Source organism: Leucoraja erinacea, chromosome 6 (assembly GCF_028641065.1).
Source record: "Leucoraja erinacea ecotype New England chromosome 6, Leri_hhj_1, whole genome shotgun sequence".
Classification (NCBI taxonomy): Eukaryota; Metazoa; Chordata; class Chondrichthyes; order Rajiformes; family Rajidae; genus Leucoraja; species Leucoraja erinaceus.
The window spans coordinates 14,621,936-14,636,056 of record NC_073382.1 but is presented as its reverse complement, the minus strand read 5'-3'; the positions used below and the strand labels follow the sequence as shown (position 1 = coordinate 14,636,056).

The window sequence follows — 14,121 nt, the reverse complement described above, 5'->3', positions numbered from 1 at the left end:
CATGGTGCAGCTGCCATACCATGCTGTAATGCAGTATGTCAGCAGGCTCTCGATGGGCTCTCGATAAGGCAATAAAATGTAAAAATAAATCCCAAATTGATATCTTTTGATAATTTCAATTTTTGTTGATGGATGCAACTAAGTTTAACAAGCTATTACCTGCCCTTTGGGGGGAAAAAAAGTGAAAGAGCTACTAAACATCAGAATTATTTTAATTTCATAGGCATTTGTAAATGTCTACTACATATTTAGTTGGTTTTTTTAAACTCTTGACAGGCCAAAGGTTAAATTAAAAACCCTTTAAAATGTTCAAAGTTCGAAATGTTCTTCTATTTTATTGTCCAGTTTATATACCGAGCTGAACTGAACTGGATGACGTCTTAACCTGGATAGATAAAATGAAAATATCAAAGATTAATTGTGATAACATTGAATCAGAAGCCACAACGTAAAACAAGATAGGATATTTGTTGACTTTTGGCTAATGTTAACACTTTATGCACTTGAGTATCAGTTTGCTTGTTAGCTAATTGTAGAAGTATATCTTTACAAGCCTGCAGTGTATTGGCATGTTTTTTTTAACTTGCCAGCTCTGTGCTAGGAGATCTGCATTGGCTCTGTCCAACAGTGCCTCATTTAAAAGAAAAATCTTTGTGTTTCGCAGCTATCACCAATTTGTAACCTTTATGGATTCTTAAACCTTCTGATATCATTTACTTTTGTGTAGATTCCTGATTTAGGCACATTACCAACTGTGGCAGGACTTTTAGCTGGTTAAGACATAGTATTGTAGAGGGATACAGCATGGAATCAGGCTCTTCAACATACTGAGTCCCCACCGACCATCAACCACATTTACAGTAATCCTATATTAATCATATTTAAAAATGATCTCTATTTTCTTCAACTACCTCCAGATTCTACCACCCAGCTACACATAGAAACATAAAAACATAGAAAATAGGTGCAGGAGTAGGCCATTCGGCCCTTCGAGCCTGCACCACCATTCAATATGATCATGGCTGATCATCCAACTCGGTATCCTGTACCTGCTTTCTCTCCATACCCCCTGATCCCTTTAGCCACAAGGGCCACATCTAACTCCCTCTTAAATATAGCCAATTAACTGGCCTCAACTGCATTCTGTGGCAGAGAATTCCAGAGATTCACCACTCTCTGTGTAAAAAATGTTTTTCTCATCTCAGTCCTAAAAGATTTCCCCCTTTATCCTTAAACTGTGACCCCTTGTTCTGGACTTCCCCAACATCAGGAACAATCTTCCTGCATCTAGCCTGTCCAACTCCTTAAGAATTTTGTAAGATTCTATAATATCACCCCTCAATCTTCTAAATTCTAGCGAGTACAAGCCGAGTCTATCTAGTCTTTCTTCATATGAAAATCCTGACATCCCAGGAATCAGTCTGATGAACCTTCTCTGTACTCCCTCTATGGCAAGAATGTATTTCCTCAGATTAGGAGAACAAAACTGTATGCAATACTCCAGGTGTGGTCTCACCAAGGCCCTGTACAACTGCAGTAGAACCTCCCTGCTCCTATACTCGTCCTTTTGCTATGAATGCTAACATACCATTCGCTTTCTTCACTGCCTGCTGCACCTGCATGCCTACTTTCAATGACTGGTGTACCATGAAACCCAGGTCTCGTTGCATCTCCCCTTTTCCTAATCGGCCACCATTCAGATAATAGTCTACTTTCCTGTTTTTGCCACGAAAGTGGATAACCCCACATTTATCCACATTATACTGCATCTGCACAGAGAGTGGTCTCTGGAACTCTCTGCCACAGAGGGTAGTTGAGGCCAGTTCATTGGCTATATTTAAGAGGGAGTTAGATGTGGCCCTTGTGGCTAAGGGGATCAGGGGGTATGGAGAGAAGGCAGGTACGGGATACTGAGTTGGATGATCAGCCATGATCATATTGAATGGCGGTGCAGGCTCGAAGGGCCGAATGGCCTACTCCTGCACCCTAATTTCTATGTTTCTATGTTTCGATCTGCCATGCATTTGCCCACTCACCCAGCCTATCCAAGTCATCTTGCAGCCTCCTAGCATCCTCCTCACAGCTAACACTGCCCCCCAGCTTTGTGTCATCCACAAACTTGGAGATGTTGCATTCAATTTCCTCATCCAAATCATTAATAACACTTGCGCAATTTACAGTAGCTAATTAATTTACCTACCTGCATGCCTTTGGGATGAGGAGGAAACCAGAACACCCTGAGGAAACCTATTCAGTCAAAGAGAGAATATGCACTTTCACATAGACAGCACCCAAGTTCAGGATAGGGTCCAAGACTCTGGCTTGCGGCAATGGCTCTAATAGCAGTGCCACAAATCTTGAGCAGGGAATCTGCCTTCAAAAACACTGTACCTCTCCTATCCTATCTCCTTGAAGATGCTACTTAAAACTGGCACGATCCCTGTTCCATTTTGTTCTTGGGGATGGTTACATTTTGATCAGTAGTTGTTCTGTAATGCTCACTAATGCGTCCCATTAGCTGCCTTTAAAATCACTGTATGCAACTGTTTACCTGAAAGGAGATAGGTTGCATCCTTCCATTATTATCTCCAAAAATATATTTGCGTTTGAATTTTGGCAAGCTACAAAAAAATTCAATTCTTCGTGGAGACCAAAATGTACTAATTTTTCTCAAAACTTCCCCATATCCTTCAATTTTTTTCTGATCAGTATTATTCTGTTCATTGTCACAGGCATTGTTTTTCTCTAATGACTTGAGAGCAATGTTTTGTCTATGCTACCTTTTATTTCTCTGATTCTATTTTGTCTGCTTTACCTAGTCTTTATGCTAGTATTTTTTTTCAATATTAACACCAGCTCAGGGTGGCAGTAACCTTTTCTAGAAAATTGATGCCCTTTTTGTTTCTGGGTGTATTGCACATCCTCTTAATGTCTTGGGCTGTGATGTCCACCAGCTCCAGGATCAGTGATTGATTGACAGACATCACACCAGCACGAGACCCTTATTTCACAGGGAACTGCAGTTCAGCCTAGGATGAGTGTGTCTTGGGCTTGGCCCCAACTTTACTCCTGCATTTCATATCTCCCAGTATTTTTGCAATCACACTTGCATGTCTGGATAGTGAGGTATTCCGTAAGAGAGTGGATGACCAGCACAGAGGGAGTGACATGGAAAGATTTCCTTGTTTGGAAATAGCTGCTAACATTACTGAAATACTGCATATGCACTTTTTGTGAATATTCTTTTTAGATTTTATAATTAATATTGGATTTAAACTATAGTTTCTAAACTGCAATAAAGTATGTAGATGAGTCAACTAGCATTAGAATTTTGATTAATATAAGAGAGATGACTGGATAGAAAATTGGCTTGGAAACAGAAGGTGATGGTGGAAGGTTGTTTATCGGACTAAAGGGCTGTGACTAGGGTCACCGGCTGTTTCTCGGGGTTCAGTGCTGGGCACATTGCTGTTTGTCATCTATAGAAATTATTGGAAGAGAACGAACAAGGCATGATTAGTAAGTTTGCAGATGACACTAAATAGGTGGTATTGTAGATACCTAAGATAGTTGTTAAAAATTGCAGCAGGATCTTGATTGGGCAGGTGGTCTGAGGAATGCTTGATGGAGTTTAACACAGAAAATGGTGCATTTTAGGAGGTCTAACCAGGACAGGACCTACACAGTTCATTGAAAGTGGCATCATATGTAGATAGGGTGGTCTGGGGGCTTTCGGCACATTGCTCTTCATTTAGAGGCCACATTACTCATTTAGAGTATTGTGTTCAGTTTTGTTCACCCTGTTATAGGAATCCTGCTGTTAAGATGGAAAGGGGATGCAGAGAAGATTTACGAGGATCTTGCCTGGGTTTCAGTGCCTAAACTATTGGGAGGGGTTGAGCAGGCTAGTACTTTATTCCTTGGAGAGCAGGAGGATGAGAGGAGATCTTATGGAGGTGTATAAGATCATGAGAGGAATAGATGGGACTAAGGAAGATGGGGCATGTTGGTTGGCGTGGGCAGTTGGGCCAAAGTTACCTGTTTCCACGCTATATGACTCTATGACTTTATCAGGAACTAATCTGAAGAAGGGTTCCAATCCGAAATGCCATCTATCGATCAGTTTGAAGAAGGGTTCTGACCAAAAATGTAATCTATCCATGTTCTCCATTGATACTGCCTGACACGCTGAGTTACTCCAGCACTTGGTTGTGAAGCAACATCTGCAATTATTTATATCTTCTCTCTCCAATTGTTTTTTTTTGCTGTTTTAAAATAGTTTTAAATGTGTGATTTGGTATGTGAAAAGACAGTTGAAGCAGCTTCAATGGCTAGTAACAAAAGATTTGTTTAAGAAATAAGAAAATATTTGCTAGACTTTGCTGAAAGAGTAGGTGAAATGGGGAGAATTGAATGCCACAAGCATGATGGACCAAATGACTGCCATCTTAAGCTGTTTAATTATTTGATATTATGGTTTAAATGTGACATCACCTTGTATGTACTTTCTACCCTGTTTAGTTTATTCCTTTCTTTCTGAATGTCATTGACTTTAGGAGGCACATGGACATTCAGTGAATGGTGGCCCACATTGTCCAGATCGGTCCTGTACCTCTTATTATTAGACAGTAGGCCCTTGTGTTCTGGTTCACCATGTTAGGATCTCTTGGACAATCTTCTACTAATCTAAACAGGAAAATCGTCTACACTATTTAAAGTTGTCACCAAATGTTTTGGAATTGTAAATGCCCATTAAGTGAAAAGGAAATGTTCTGCGGAATCTAGCAGATTTGCAATGTTCAGTTAAATTTATCAACACGAGTGTTACTTAGAAATATGTGTTACTCTGCAGATCATGAAGACTTGCAAAAAGATGGGGATAAAAACAGTTGCAATTCACAGTGACGTGGACTCCAACGCTGTAAGTAACTAATTAGTGTTTCACTTTTTACTTTGTACTTTGTACTTATGAAAATGGGTTGTGGTCATATAACATACTGCATTGTTAATTAAACAGAATCACAAGCAACTCAGCAGCCTCGTTTTTAACTGGACAACTCCTAATGTATGCTCAATTTTTGTTGTATAATTTAAATGCATTTCACTGAGAAAATGTACTGCTTTCAAAAATACAGCAAATGATATTTCTCTAGGTTGCTTTGTAAATTAAATTATATTTGTCTGCTTTCAATATGAAGACCCAAAATGTAGCTTGGGACAAGTAGAGAAAAAGCAGGACTTGAAGGTACTTTACTATTTTCATGGCATCCCAAAGCATCTCCCTGGTAATGATATATTGCTGACGAGTCATAACATGAGAAATGTGGAGGCTATACTAAGCCTAGCAGTGTCTTGAATAGAGCATTATTGTACTGTCTGGAGAGTTTTTTCTTGTCGTTTCCCTGTCTCCGTCTGAGGTCTAATGGCAGAGCTGGCGGCCTCCAACTGGGAACTACCTCGAGGCTCTGGAGGCAGAGCCAGCCAGGACTTACCAGCGCGAGGCTGGCCGACTTTGGGGTTGTGGCGGCGTTCCGGCGGCGGCCCGACTTCGGGGCTGGGGCGGCATTCCAGCAGCGGCCCGACTTTGGTGCCTCGGAGGCTCGGCCGCAGGCCAGTGGACGACATCGTCGGGAGCTCGCAGGTCACAGGTTGGTGACCTGTTTTTCCGGAGCTCCCGCAACACCAGCTTCGTCTGCTGGACTGGAGGGCGGCAGCTTCGACCACCCCGGGCCGCGGAGTTTGAACTGGCCCGTTCGCGGAGCTCGGATTCAGCCGCGGGACTGACCTGCTTGCCATCACCTGGCGGGGTCACAACATCGGAAGCCTGGATCGCCTCAGCGCAGAGGGAGAACAAGGAGGGAAGAGACAAAGACTTTAAGACTTTTGCCTTCCATCACAATGAGGAGGTGCCTGGTGAACTCACTGTGGTGGATATTAAATTTGTGTTTATTGTGTGTTTTTGTTATTTTATTATATGTAAAACTGCAAGGCACGAAATTTTGTTCAGACCGGAAGGTCTGAATGACAATAAAGGATACTTTACTTTTTACTTACTTATTTTTTAAGGTATTGGATGAGGGAAAATACTGGTAACAACTCTGGGGAAAACTCCCTTAGTGCTGTGGGATCTTTTGTATTCATTTGAGAGGACAGATGGGATACCTCCTGTTTGGAAGACTAAACTTCTGGCGCAGCATTCACTCAGTACTGGCCAGAATGCCTGTGTAGATTTTAGTGTTTCTGTTGAGATTTGAACCATGGCCTAATGAGCAATGAAGAGAGTATTGCTCACAGCTCCAGAAGGGAAAATACATTAGTGGCATGAGTTATATCACGGCCATTACAGAGAATTGTAAGGCCTTAAAAGCAGAGAGAAAGATAATAGCGTTGAGATGGTGTGTCTGAAGGTTTTGATGGTTATGGCACTATGATTAAGGTGTTGGAATGGCATGGGGCTTGAGGAATAATGTATCGTATGTGTAGGATGACAGGCTGAGGTGGGTAGTTTGTTGATGAGTCAACAGGAGAAAGCGTTGCCCTAGTTCCTGTTTGTGGAACTTGGAAACTAAGTATCGAGAACATTTGGGGAGCTGCGGTTGAAGTTATTAAAGTTATGAATATTGATTTGTTTATAAACAGTAATATTTTGGGGAAAGCAAATAAATGAATTTAATGGCTGCCATGATAAATTAAACCCAATAAACTGGTCTAATATAAATAAAAAATTATTGTTACCTATAATTTTGGTAATCCTGCCCACTAATGGGGCGAGCCAAGCTACAATGACACACAGGGTTTCGTTTTGTCAGACATTATATCAGAGATAAGAAGCCAGAGTAACAAAAGCCAACATCCCAGCACGGAGGCCCTAATGATGCACTTTCAGCTCTCTCTGTCATGGGAAGTGGTTACCAGATGGACAGAAGGAAAGGATTTGAAAACATTCTCAAAGCCTCCTTGGGGTGAGGAAAGCAACATCAACCACTGACTGCTGGGAGCCTCTGGCCCACGACCACTCAAAATGGAAAAGGACTATTTGGGATGGCTCTGCGAACCTTGAGTCCAAACGCCAGGAGCACACAGAAAAATGGCAGAAGGAGAGTACAAACTACACAAACTACACAACTACATCTCAGGATAGACACCTCACACATCTGTGGCCTGCAGTCATGTCAGAGTCCACAGAACTGGAGTAGAAGCAAGCCATGTTCGATCCCAAGTGACTGAAAAAAAAGGATAATCCAACAAAGCAAAATAATTGTGGAAGAAATTTAATGTCTCATCTGTTTGTAGCTCCTATGTATTTGATTTTAAAAAATCCGTTGAAGTTTTGGGAGGCCCATTGCTGAGTTTGCCTCCTTTGCCCCTATGCATGTTTTTCTTAGTTTGCTGGGCCTGAGACCACTTTAGGTTTAGGTTTTAGCAGTATTATCTTAAAAGTGCAGATTTTCTCCGAACATAAAGTCTATATTGATTCTCCTGGTGTAGTGCTGAGGGTTGAGGGTGTGAAGTTTTCTTAGAAGACTGTTATGCCTTGAATGTGCAATGTTTTGGAAGGAATGCAGAATTGATGCTTCCTTTCTGCTCTTGTTAACATGTTAACATTTCTACAGCACTATTTTGAGAAGGTTGTACTGAACTTCTTCCTTGTGTCCTGGCTGAGAGTTATCTCTTAACAAACATCACTGAAAGAGATCATCTGGTCATTGTCACCTTGCACTTTGTGGAGACTGCCATGATTCCTACACAATAAAATGACTACGTTATTTAAAAAGCTGTAAACCACTTTAAGATGCCCAGAAATTGTGAAGGGCACTTTACAAATGCAAATCTTTTATTTGTTAATTTTGTGAAATCATTGTTGAGTATGTAATTTAGTATGTAATGGAGAATCGATGCATGCTTAGAATGACATGGCTTCCAAAATGTGGTTGATCTGCAGTAAAACTGGTTCTATGTCTCTATTCAAGACATGGAGTGCGTTGCGAAAACCACTTCCTGAATGCATTCATGAATGGACAATGACATGAATGACTCCTATTTATAGATTTACTTTCTGTACTTGGGAGTGGGTACTGTGTGTTCTTTTTATGTCATAGTGTCTTCAGAGACTAATTCATTATTTTGTCCTGGTCATTCGAGAGATTGCACCTTGATGTGAAAATGTTGAAACATCAAGGCATCTTGATTCTAAGCAACCAGACGCATGCTGAGTTTTATTTTTACGGAACTCTTACTGCAAATTATTGTGATGACATATTGAGTTTACTTTGGTTATTGTCTTGTAAAATTTTGAATTCTGTTTTAAATTTTCAAACATCCATTAACCAGTTGCCACTAATTGAATGGAGACTAAGTGATCTGTGCTCCATTTAATAAATCTCGACAGATGTATATGTGGAACTTTCCATTTGTTTGTGTCTGCTGTATCTGGTGCAGTCCTAGATTGAAGGATCTGCTTTTTGGTTGTCTGCTAGGTGGCGCGACTCTCGTCAGCAGCGGCCTCTGCAGCCCGTCTGCGTTTTTATTATTTTTTGTCTATGTTTCTGTGTAGTTTTTGTTATTTTTTGTTGGGGTGTGTGTGTGGGGGGAGGAGGGGGTAACTTTTAAATCTCTCCCTGCACGGGAGACCCAACCTTTTCTTTGTCGGGTCTCCGTTGTCGTTGGGGCTGCAACGAGGAGTGGCCTCCAACAGGAGAAGACCGGGGGCTCTGGTGCCGACGACTCACCTCACCGTCGCGGAGCTGGCCGAGTCCAGAGCGGGTGGAGCGGTGGTGGAGCGCTGCTGCGGCCCCGACCTCCGGAGATTTGGAGGCTGCAACTGCGGGTCTGGCGGACGGCGGCACCGGGAGCCCGCGGGTCACTGGAGGGGGACCGCTTTTCAGGGCTCCCGCAACGGCGACTTCTCCCGCCCGAGTTGCGGGGTCGAAGAGCTCCTGGAGCAGGGCCTTACAGCACCGCCCCGCGCGGCTTGGAATGGCCGCGGGACTCTGAGAGCGCACGCCGGGGGCTCTAACACCAAGAACCCGGTGTGCGACCTTGCACCACCCGGCGTGGCTTTAATGGCCGCGGGACAATCGCCATCGCCAGCCGGGGGCTTTGACTTTGACTCTGACATCGGTGGGGGGGAGTGCAGTGGAGAGATAAGTTTTTTGGCCTTCCATCACAGCGATGTGATGGATGTTTATGTAAATTATGTTGTGTCTTGGGTCTATTTGTTTGTAATGTATGGCTGCAGAAACGTCATTTCGTTTGGACCTCAAGGGGTCCAAATGACAAATAAATTGAATCTAATATGGATGTTCACCTGTTCATTTATTTAATGGGAGAGGGAAGGGTGCACTTTGGCTTGGAACTAAATATACCCCTCCATTGTGTTATATGGGACAATGTCCTAAATATTATTATTGCACAGCATCACAAAGATCTGGATACATTTAAAGCAGGCATATTGGATAAAATATATTGCATTTTGAAGATAATTATTTAAGCTTGATCTAATTTACATATTCTGGCAGAGTATATCCATAAATTATCATGTTTGTAAGCTTATTTTAATAATCAAATATGAGTAGCAAATCATTTGTGTTTTTTTCAAAATAAGCACTGAGAACAAGAAGCTTTTTAATCAAGCTAAATTGTTGTCTGTTTTTCAAGTCCAGTTCCATGTCCTAGTAACCATTTATGTGTTGTAAGAACAAATTACTGGAAACATTCAGCAGGTCATGCAACACCTGAAGACAGAGAAACAGTTATTGTTTCAGTTCAGAAATCCTTCATCAAATTGGCCACTACCTTTGTGGTCACATTGACATGTTCTCACTGCACCCCTCACTCCCTTTCACCACACTCCTAATCTGCATTTTCTTCTCCCACTACTTTGGATAGCCAAGATACCTAGACCCAACCCTACTTTGTGGAGACCTCAATGGGCGCACCTTCACGCTAAAGGTTATAGCAGTTAAAGGTGTGGCTTCATTTCCACTACAATCTTTAACCAATGGACGACAAATGCTACCTTAGTCAGCTATGTGCACATCTACTAAGTGGAAAAGAAAAACAAGCTGGAGCTACAAGTAACTCCAGCTAGAGCTGGAACACTTGAATAAAATGTAAAGTGCTGGAGTAACTTTACATCAGGCAACATCTGTGGAGGGAATGTAAAACAAGTTATTGGTGGTATCTGAAGAAGGGTCTCGACCCAAAACATCACCCATTCCTTCTCTCCAGGGATGCTGCCTGTCCCGCTGAGTTACTCCAGCTTTTTGTGTCTATCTTCGGTTTAAATCAGCATCTGCAGTTCCATCTTACACATGGTGGTATCTTATTATTTTGGAGCTTAGTGACAATTTTTGATTAATAAATGCCTTTGAATGTTTTATTACTTCAGTGTTGTTGCATTGTGCTATAGTCAAGCTTCTTGTGGGCTCGTAAAAAAAAATTCTCCCCAATTTGCTTGATTCCCTTACTTGTGCCTCTGTCAACTTGTTTTAATGTTCTTAAATATCCATGAGAGGACATTCCTTACTACCATATTCAATGGAATATGAGGCTTGACCGTAGTATAATTCTGCTGAGTCTCCACTGCCTTGTGTTTTCAAAGTGCCGTGCCAACTGCCAAATACAGCTTTCTAGATGTCTAAGGGGTTTCTACAGCCACAAATAACTTAATTCCTTTGGTAGTTTCACCACTTCACAGTGGGAGTGAACATTCTGTTGGCCCTTTTTTGTATCTCTACAGTAGGTTTTGGTACATTTAAGTGCTGGAGCAACTCAGCAAGTCAGGCAGCATCTCTGGAGAAAAGGAACAGATGACATTTTGGGTCAGAGCCCTTCTTCAGAAAGAAAGTAAAGGGAGGGGGGGGGGGGGGAGACTGGAGGTAGGAGAAGCTACAGCATCTGCAGTCCCTTCCTACACAGATTTTGGTTATGTCAGTACATGGGTCTGTATACACTTTCTGCTTTATAATTTCCAGCTGCTCACCATTTAAGGAGGCAAATGGAATTCTGACTTTATTGCTAGAGGGTTTGAGACCGAGAGTGCAGATATTTGCTCCAATTTTATAGTGCCCTGGTGATCTGGATCTAGGATACAGTGTACAGATCTGGTATCCTGATCTTAGGAAGAATATTTTGGAAGATAACAATCAGTGAATCCAGTTCCTCTGTACCCACCTCCTTTCATATCCATAGGATATAGATCGTTAAGTCTTGAGGATTCAACACCATTTATTGCAATAAATACTCAATATTTTTGCTTATGCCGCATCTTTGAGCTTCCCATTCAGTCTGGGCTATTTCCAGGATAATTTTTTGTGCCTGTTGTGGGAAAATAAACAAAATAGTTTTTTTTCTGTGATTTCCCTTTTTCCCCTCATAGTTTATCCTTTCATAGCCTGTAAAGGACTCACATTATCTCTTGTCAATCTATTTTCTTTGTCACGTAACTCCAGAAGCTCTTACAGTCAGTTTTTTGTTTTTGCTAGCCTACTCTTACTTTCTTCATTCTCAATGCCTTGGACCTCTTTTGCTGATTTATGGACTTATCCTAATTCTTAAGCTTACTGTTTTCTTGACTATATCATTGGCCTTTTGTTGGAACCAATGACATATTTCTGATAGCCATGATTGGACAATTTTTCCTGTTAATTTTTGTATCTTGACGGATGAATCTGAAAATAAAACAGAAGATAAGCAAGAATCAAGACTATTTAATTGTCATGTGCACTGGGACCAGAACAATTCTTACTAGTTGCATCTATGGAGCGAAGGAATAGGCGACATTTCGGGTCGAGACCCTTCTCCAGACTCTAGTACATGGGTCTGTAGACCATTCTTCAGACTCTAGTACATAGTGCAACCTTTTGCAAAGCCCATAGTGGTTTGTTGCTGAGGGTTGTGCAAGGTGGTTCAAGAGCTGATGGTTGATGGATGAAGCTGTTCTTACAATACAATACAATACAATACAATACAATACAATACAATTTATTTGTCACTTGAACCTCATAGAGGCTCAAGTGAAATGTTGTTTATGCAGTCATACATACAAGAAAAAAAAGACCCAAGACACAACACAATTTACACAGACACAATTTACACAATCTTGAAGCTGGAGGTAACCGTTCTCAGGCTCTTGTCCCATTTTCCCGATGGTAGCCGTGATATAAGTGCGTGGCCAGAGTGGTGTGGGTCTTTGATGAAATTAGTTGCTTTCTTGACGCAGTATTTCCTGTAGATCCCTTCCAAGGTGGAGGTCAGTACCATGATGGATGAGACAATGTCCACCACTTTCTGCAGCCTCTGTCATTCTTGGCATCAGAATTACCAAACAAGGCTGCGATCAACCTCATCACCATCAACAATGCCATAGAAGAGGTTCAAGGTGCACCGTTTGGGTAATAAAATAGTAAAGGAAAGAGTCTTCACTCAAGAATTAGCAAAACCAGTCAAGCTGAAGAAATTCTGGATACCATGCAAGAATGAATTTTATCCCGTGTCTCTTTGATTGATTGAAAGATACAGCATGGAAACAGGCCTTTGACCCACCGTGTCCACGCCAGCCATTGTTCATAGATTCATACTAGTTCTATGTTATTTCACTTGCTGTCTTCAAGTATATTTCAAGCATTCCAAGTAGATACATTTTGAGAATATCAAAATTTGATTACATTATAAATAAAAAAGCAAATTATGTAGCAAGGATGGGCCTTGTTCTTCTAAAGGTAGTATCAGTCTTCAAATCAAAAGGAACATCTCTATTTACGATATTCCAGCCAACTGAATGGGTAGATTATATTGCAAGAGAAATCATGTGCACAGGATTCCCCAGTGAACATGACATCTATATTACTAAAAGTAAGATCTTGACCACTTCCTGTTTTTCTATTTCATGATTTTTGAAAAAACCCTGCCACTTACGGCTGTGATTTTTGGCCAAATTACTCAGAGTCCCCCTCCGCTGCGCAGGACAAGAGGATTTTCCCATCGATGAAAAATAAAAGAGTTCTTAATGTTTAAAAAATGTTGACATTCTCTCTGCTGCCCCTGCTGCTGGGAGGGGGGAGGGACTATAAAACCCAGAAGTGTTGTGCCTCACTCAGTCTCTGCAAGATGGAGGAAGCGAGGGGGTCACGTCTCTCTGAGCTGTGAATAACACTGAACACATGCTTTGAACAGCTTTGAAATGCTGCACTGCAAATGGCTGTTGGTGGTGGTAACTGCTTTGAAATGCTGCACTGCAAATGGCTGTTGATGGTGGTAACTGCTTTGAAATGCTGCACTGCCAGTGGCTGTTGGTGATGGTAACTTGACAACTTCCTGTTTGCACTGTATATTGATTTTTGATAAAACGCTACCACTTACGGCTGTGATTTTTGGCCATCCTACTCAGTCCCCCTCCGCTCATCAGGTGCAGAGGATTCTTCCCATCAATGAAAAATAAAAGTGTTATTCGTGTTTAAAAAAATGTTGAGAATCTCTCTCCTGTCAATCACGCCATGAATGCCACACCCCTTCCGGTGGGAGGGGGGAGAGATTATAAAACCGGGTGTGGGTGTGGTTCAGTCTCTGCAAGATGGGGGAGGGAGAGGTCATGACTCTGTCTGAGCTGTGAATCAACTGAACACACTGAATTTCTACTGAACTGTGAGTGTGGTGTTTATGTGGTGTTTTGTGTGGTTTTATGGTGGTTTCACTCTGCTTAGCATTTTGGCGGCCTTGCACCATGCTTGAAGTGGCATGAAACTGCACTTGAGTTTGGTGGCCATGCACCCTGCTTGAAGTGGTATGAAACTGTACTTGAGTTTGGTGGCCCTGCACCCTGCTTGAAGTGGTATGAAATTGCACTTGAATTCGTGGCCTTGCACCCTGCTTGAAATGGTCGGAAACTGCACTTGAATTCGGACGGCCTTGCACCCTGCTGGAAATGGAATTTCAAGGAATAGTCAACTGCTCGCCCACCAGCTGTGAGTGAGCTGCCAGTACATCAGGCTTGAGTGACTGAGCTGTCACCCGAAGAATCCATTTGGCCCACAATGTCCATACTAGCCCTCTGGAAACCAGTCCCTTCAGCCCATAATACCCATACTAGCGCTCCTGGAAGCCCCCCCCCCCCACTTGCCA

The 14,121-nt window shown here is 42.0% G+C and overlaps 1 protein-coding gene across 1 annotated transcript in view; it reads left to right on the top strand.

Annotated features, from left to right (window-relative positions):
* The window catches only part of pcca (propionyl-CoA carboxylase subunit alpha), a 426,732-nt gene that overhangs the window by 21,915 nt on the left and 390,696 nt on the right, over positions 1-14,121 (top strand). Inside the window, exon 4 of the mRNA XM_055636654.1 lies at positions 4,853-4,921. Within this exon, the coding sequence (XP_055492629.1) occupies positions 4,853-4,921 (69 nt within the window). The remainder of the gene's footprint in view (positions 1-4,852; positions 4,922-14,121) is intronic.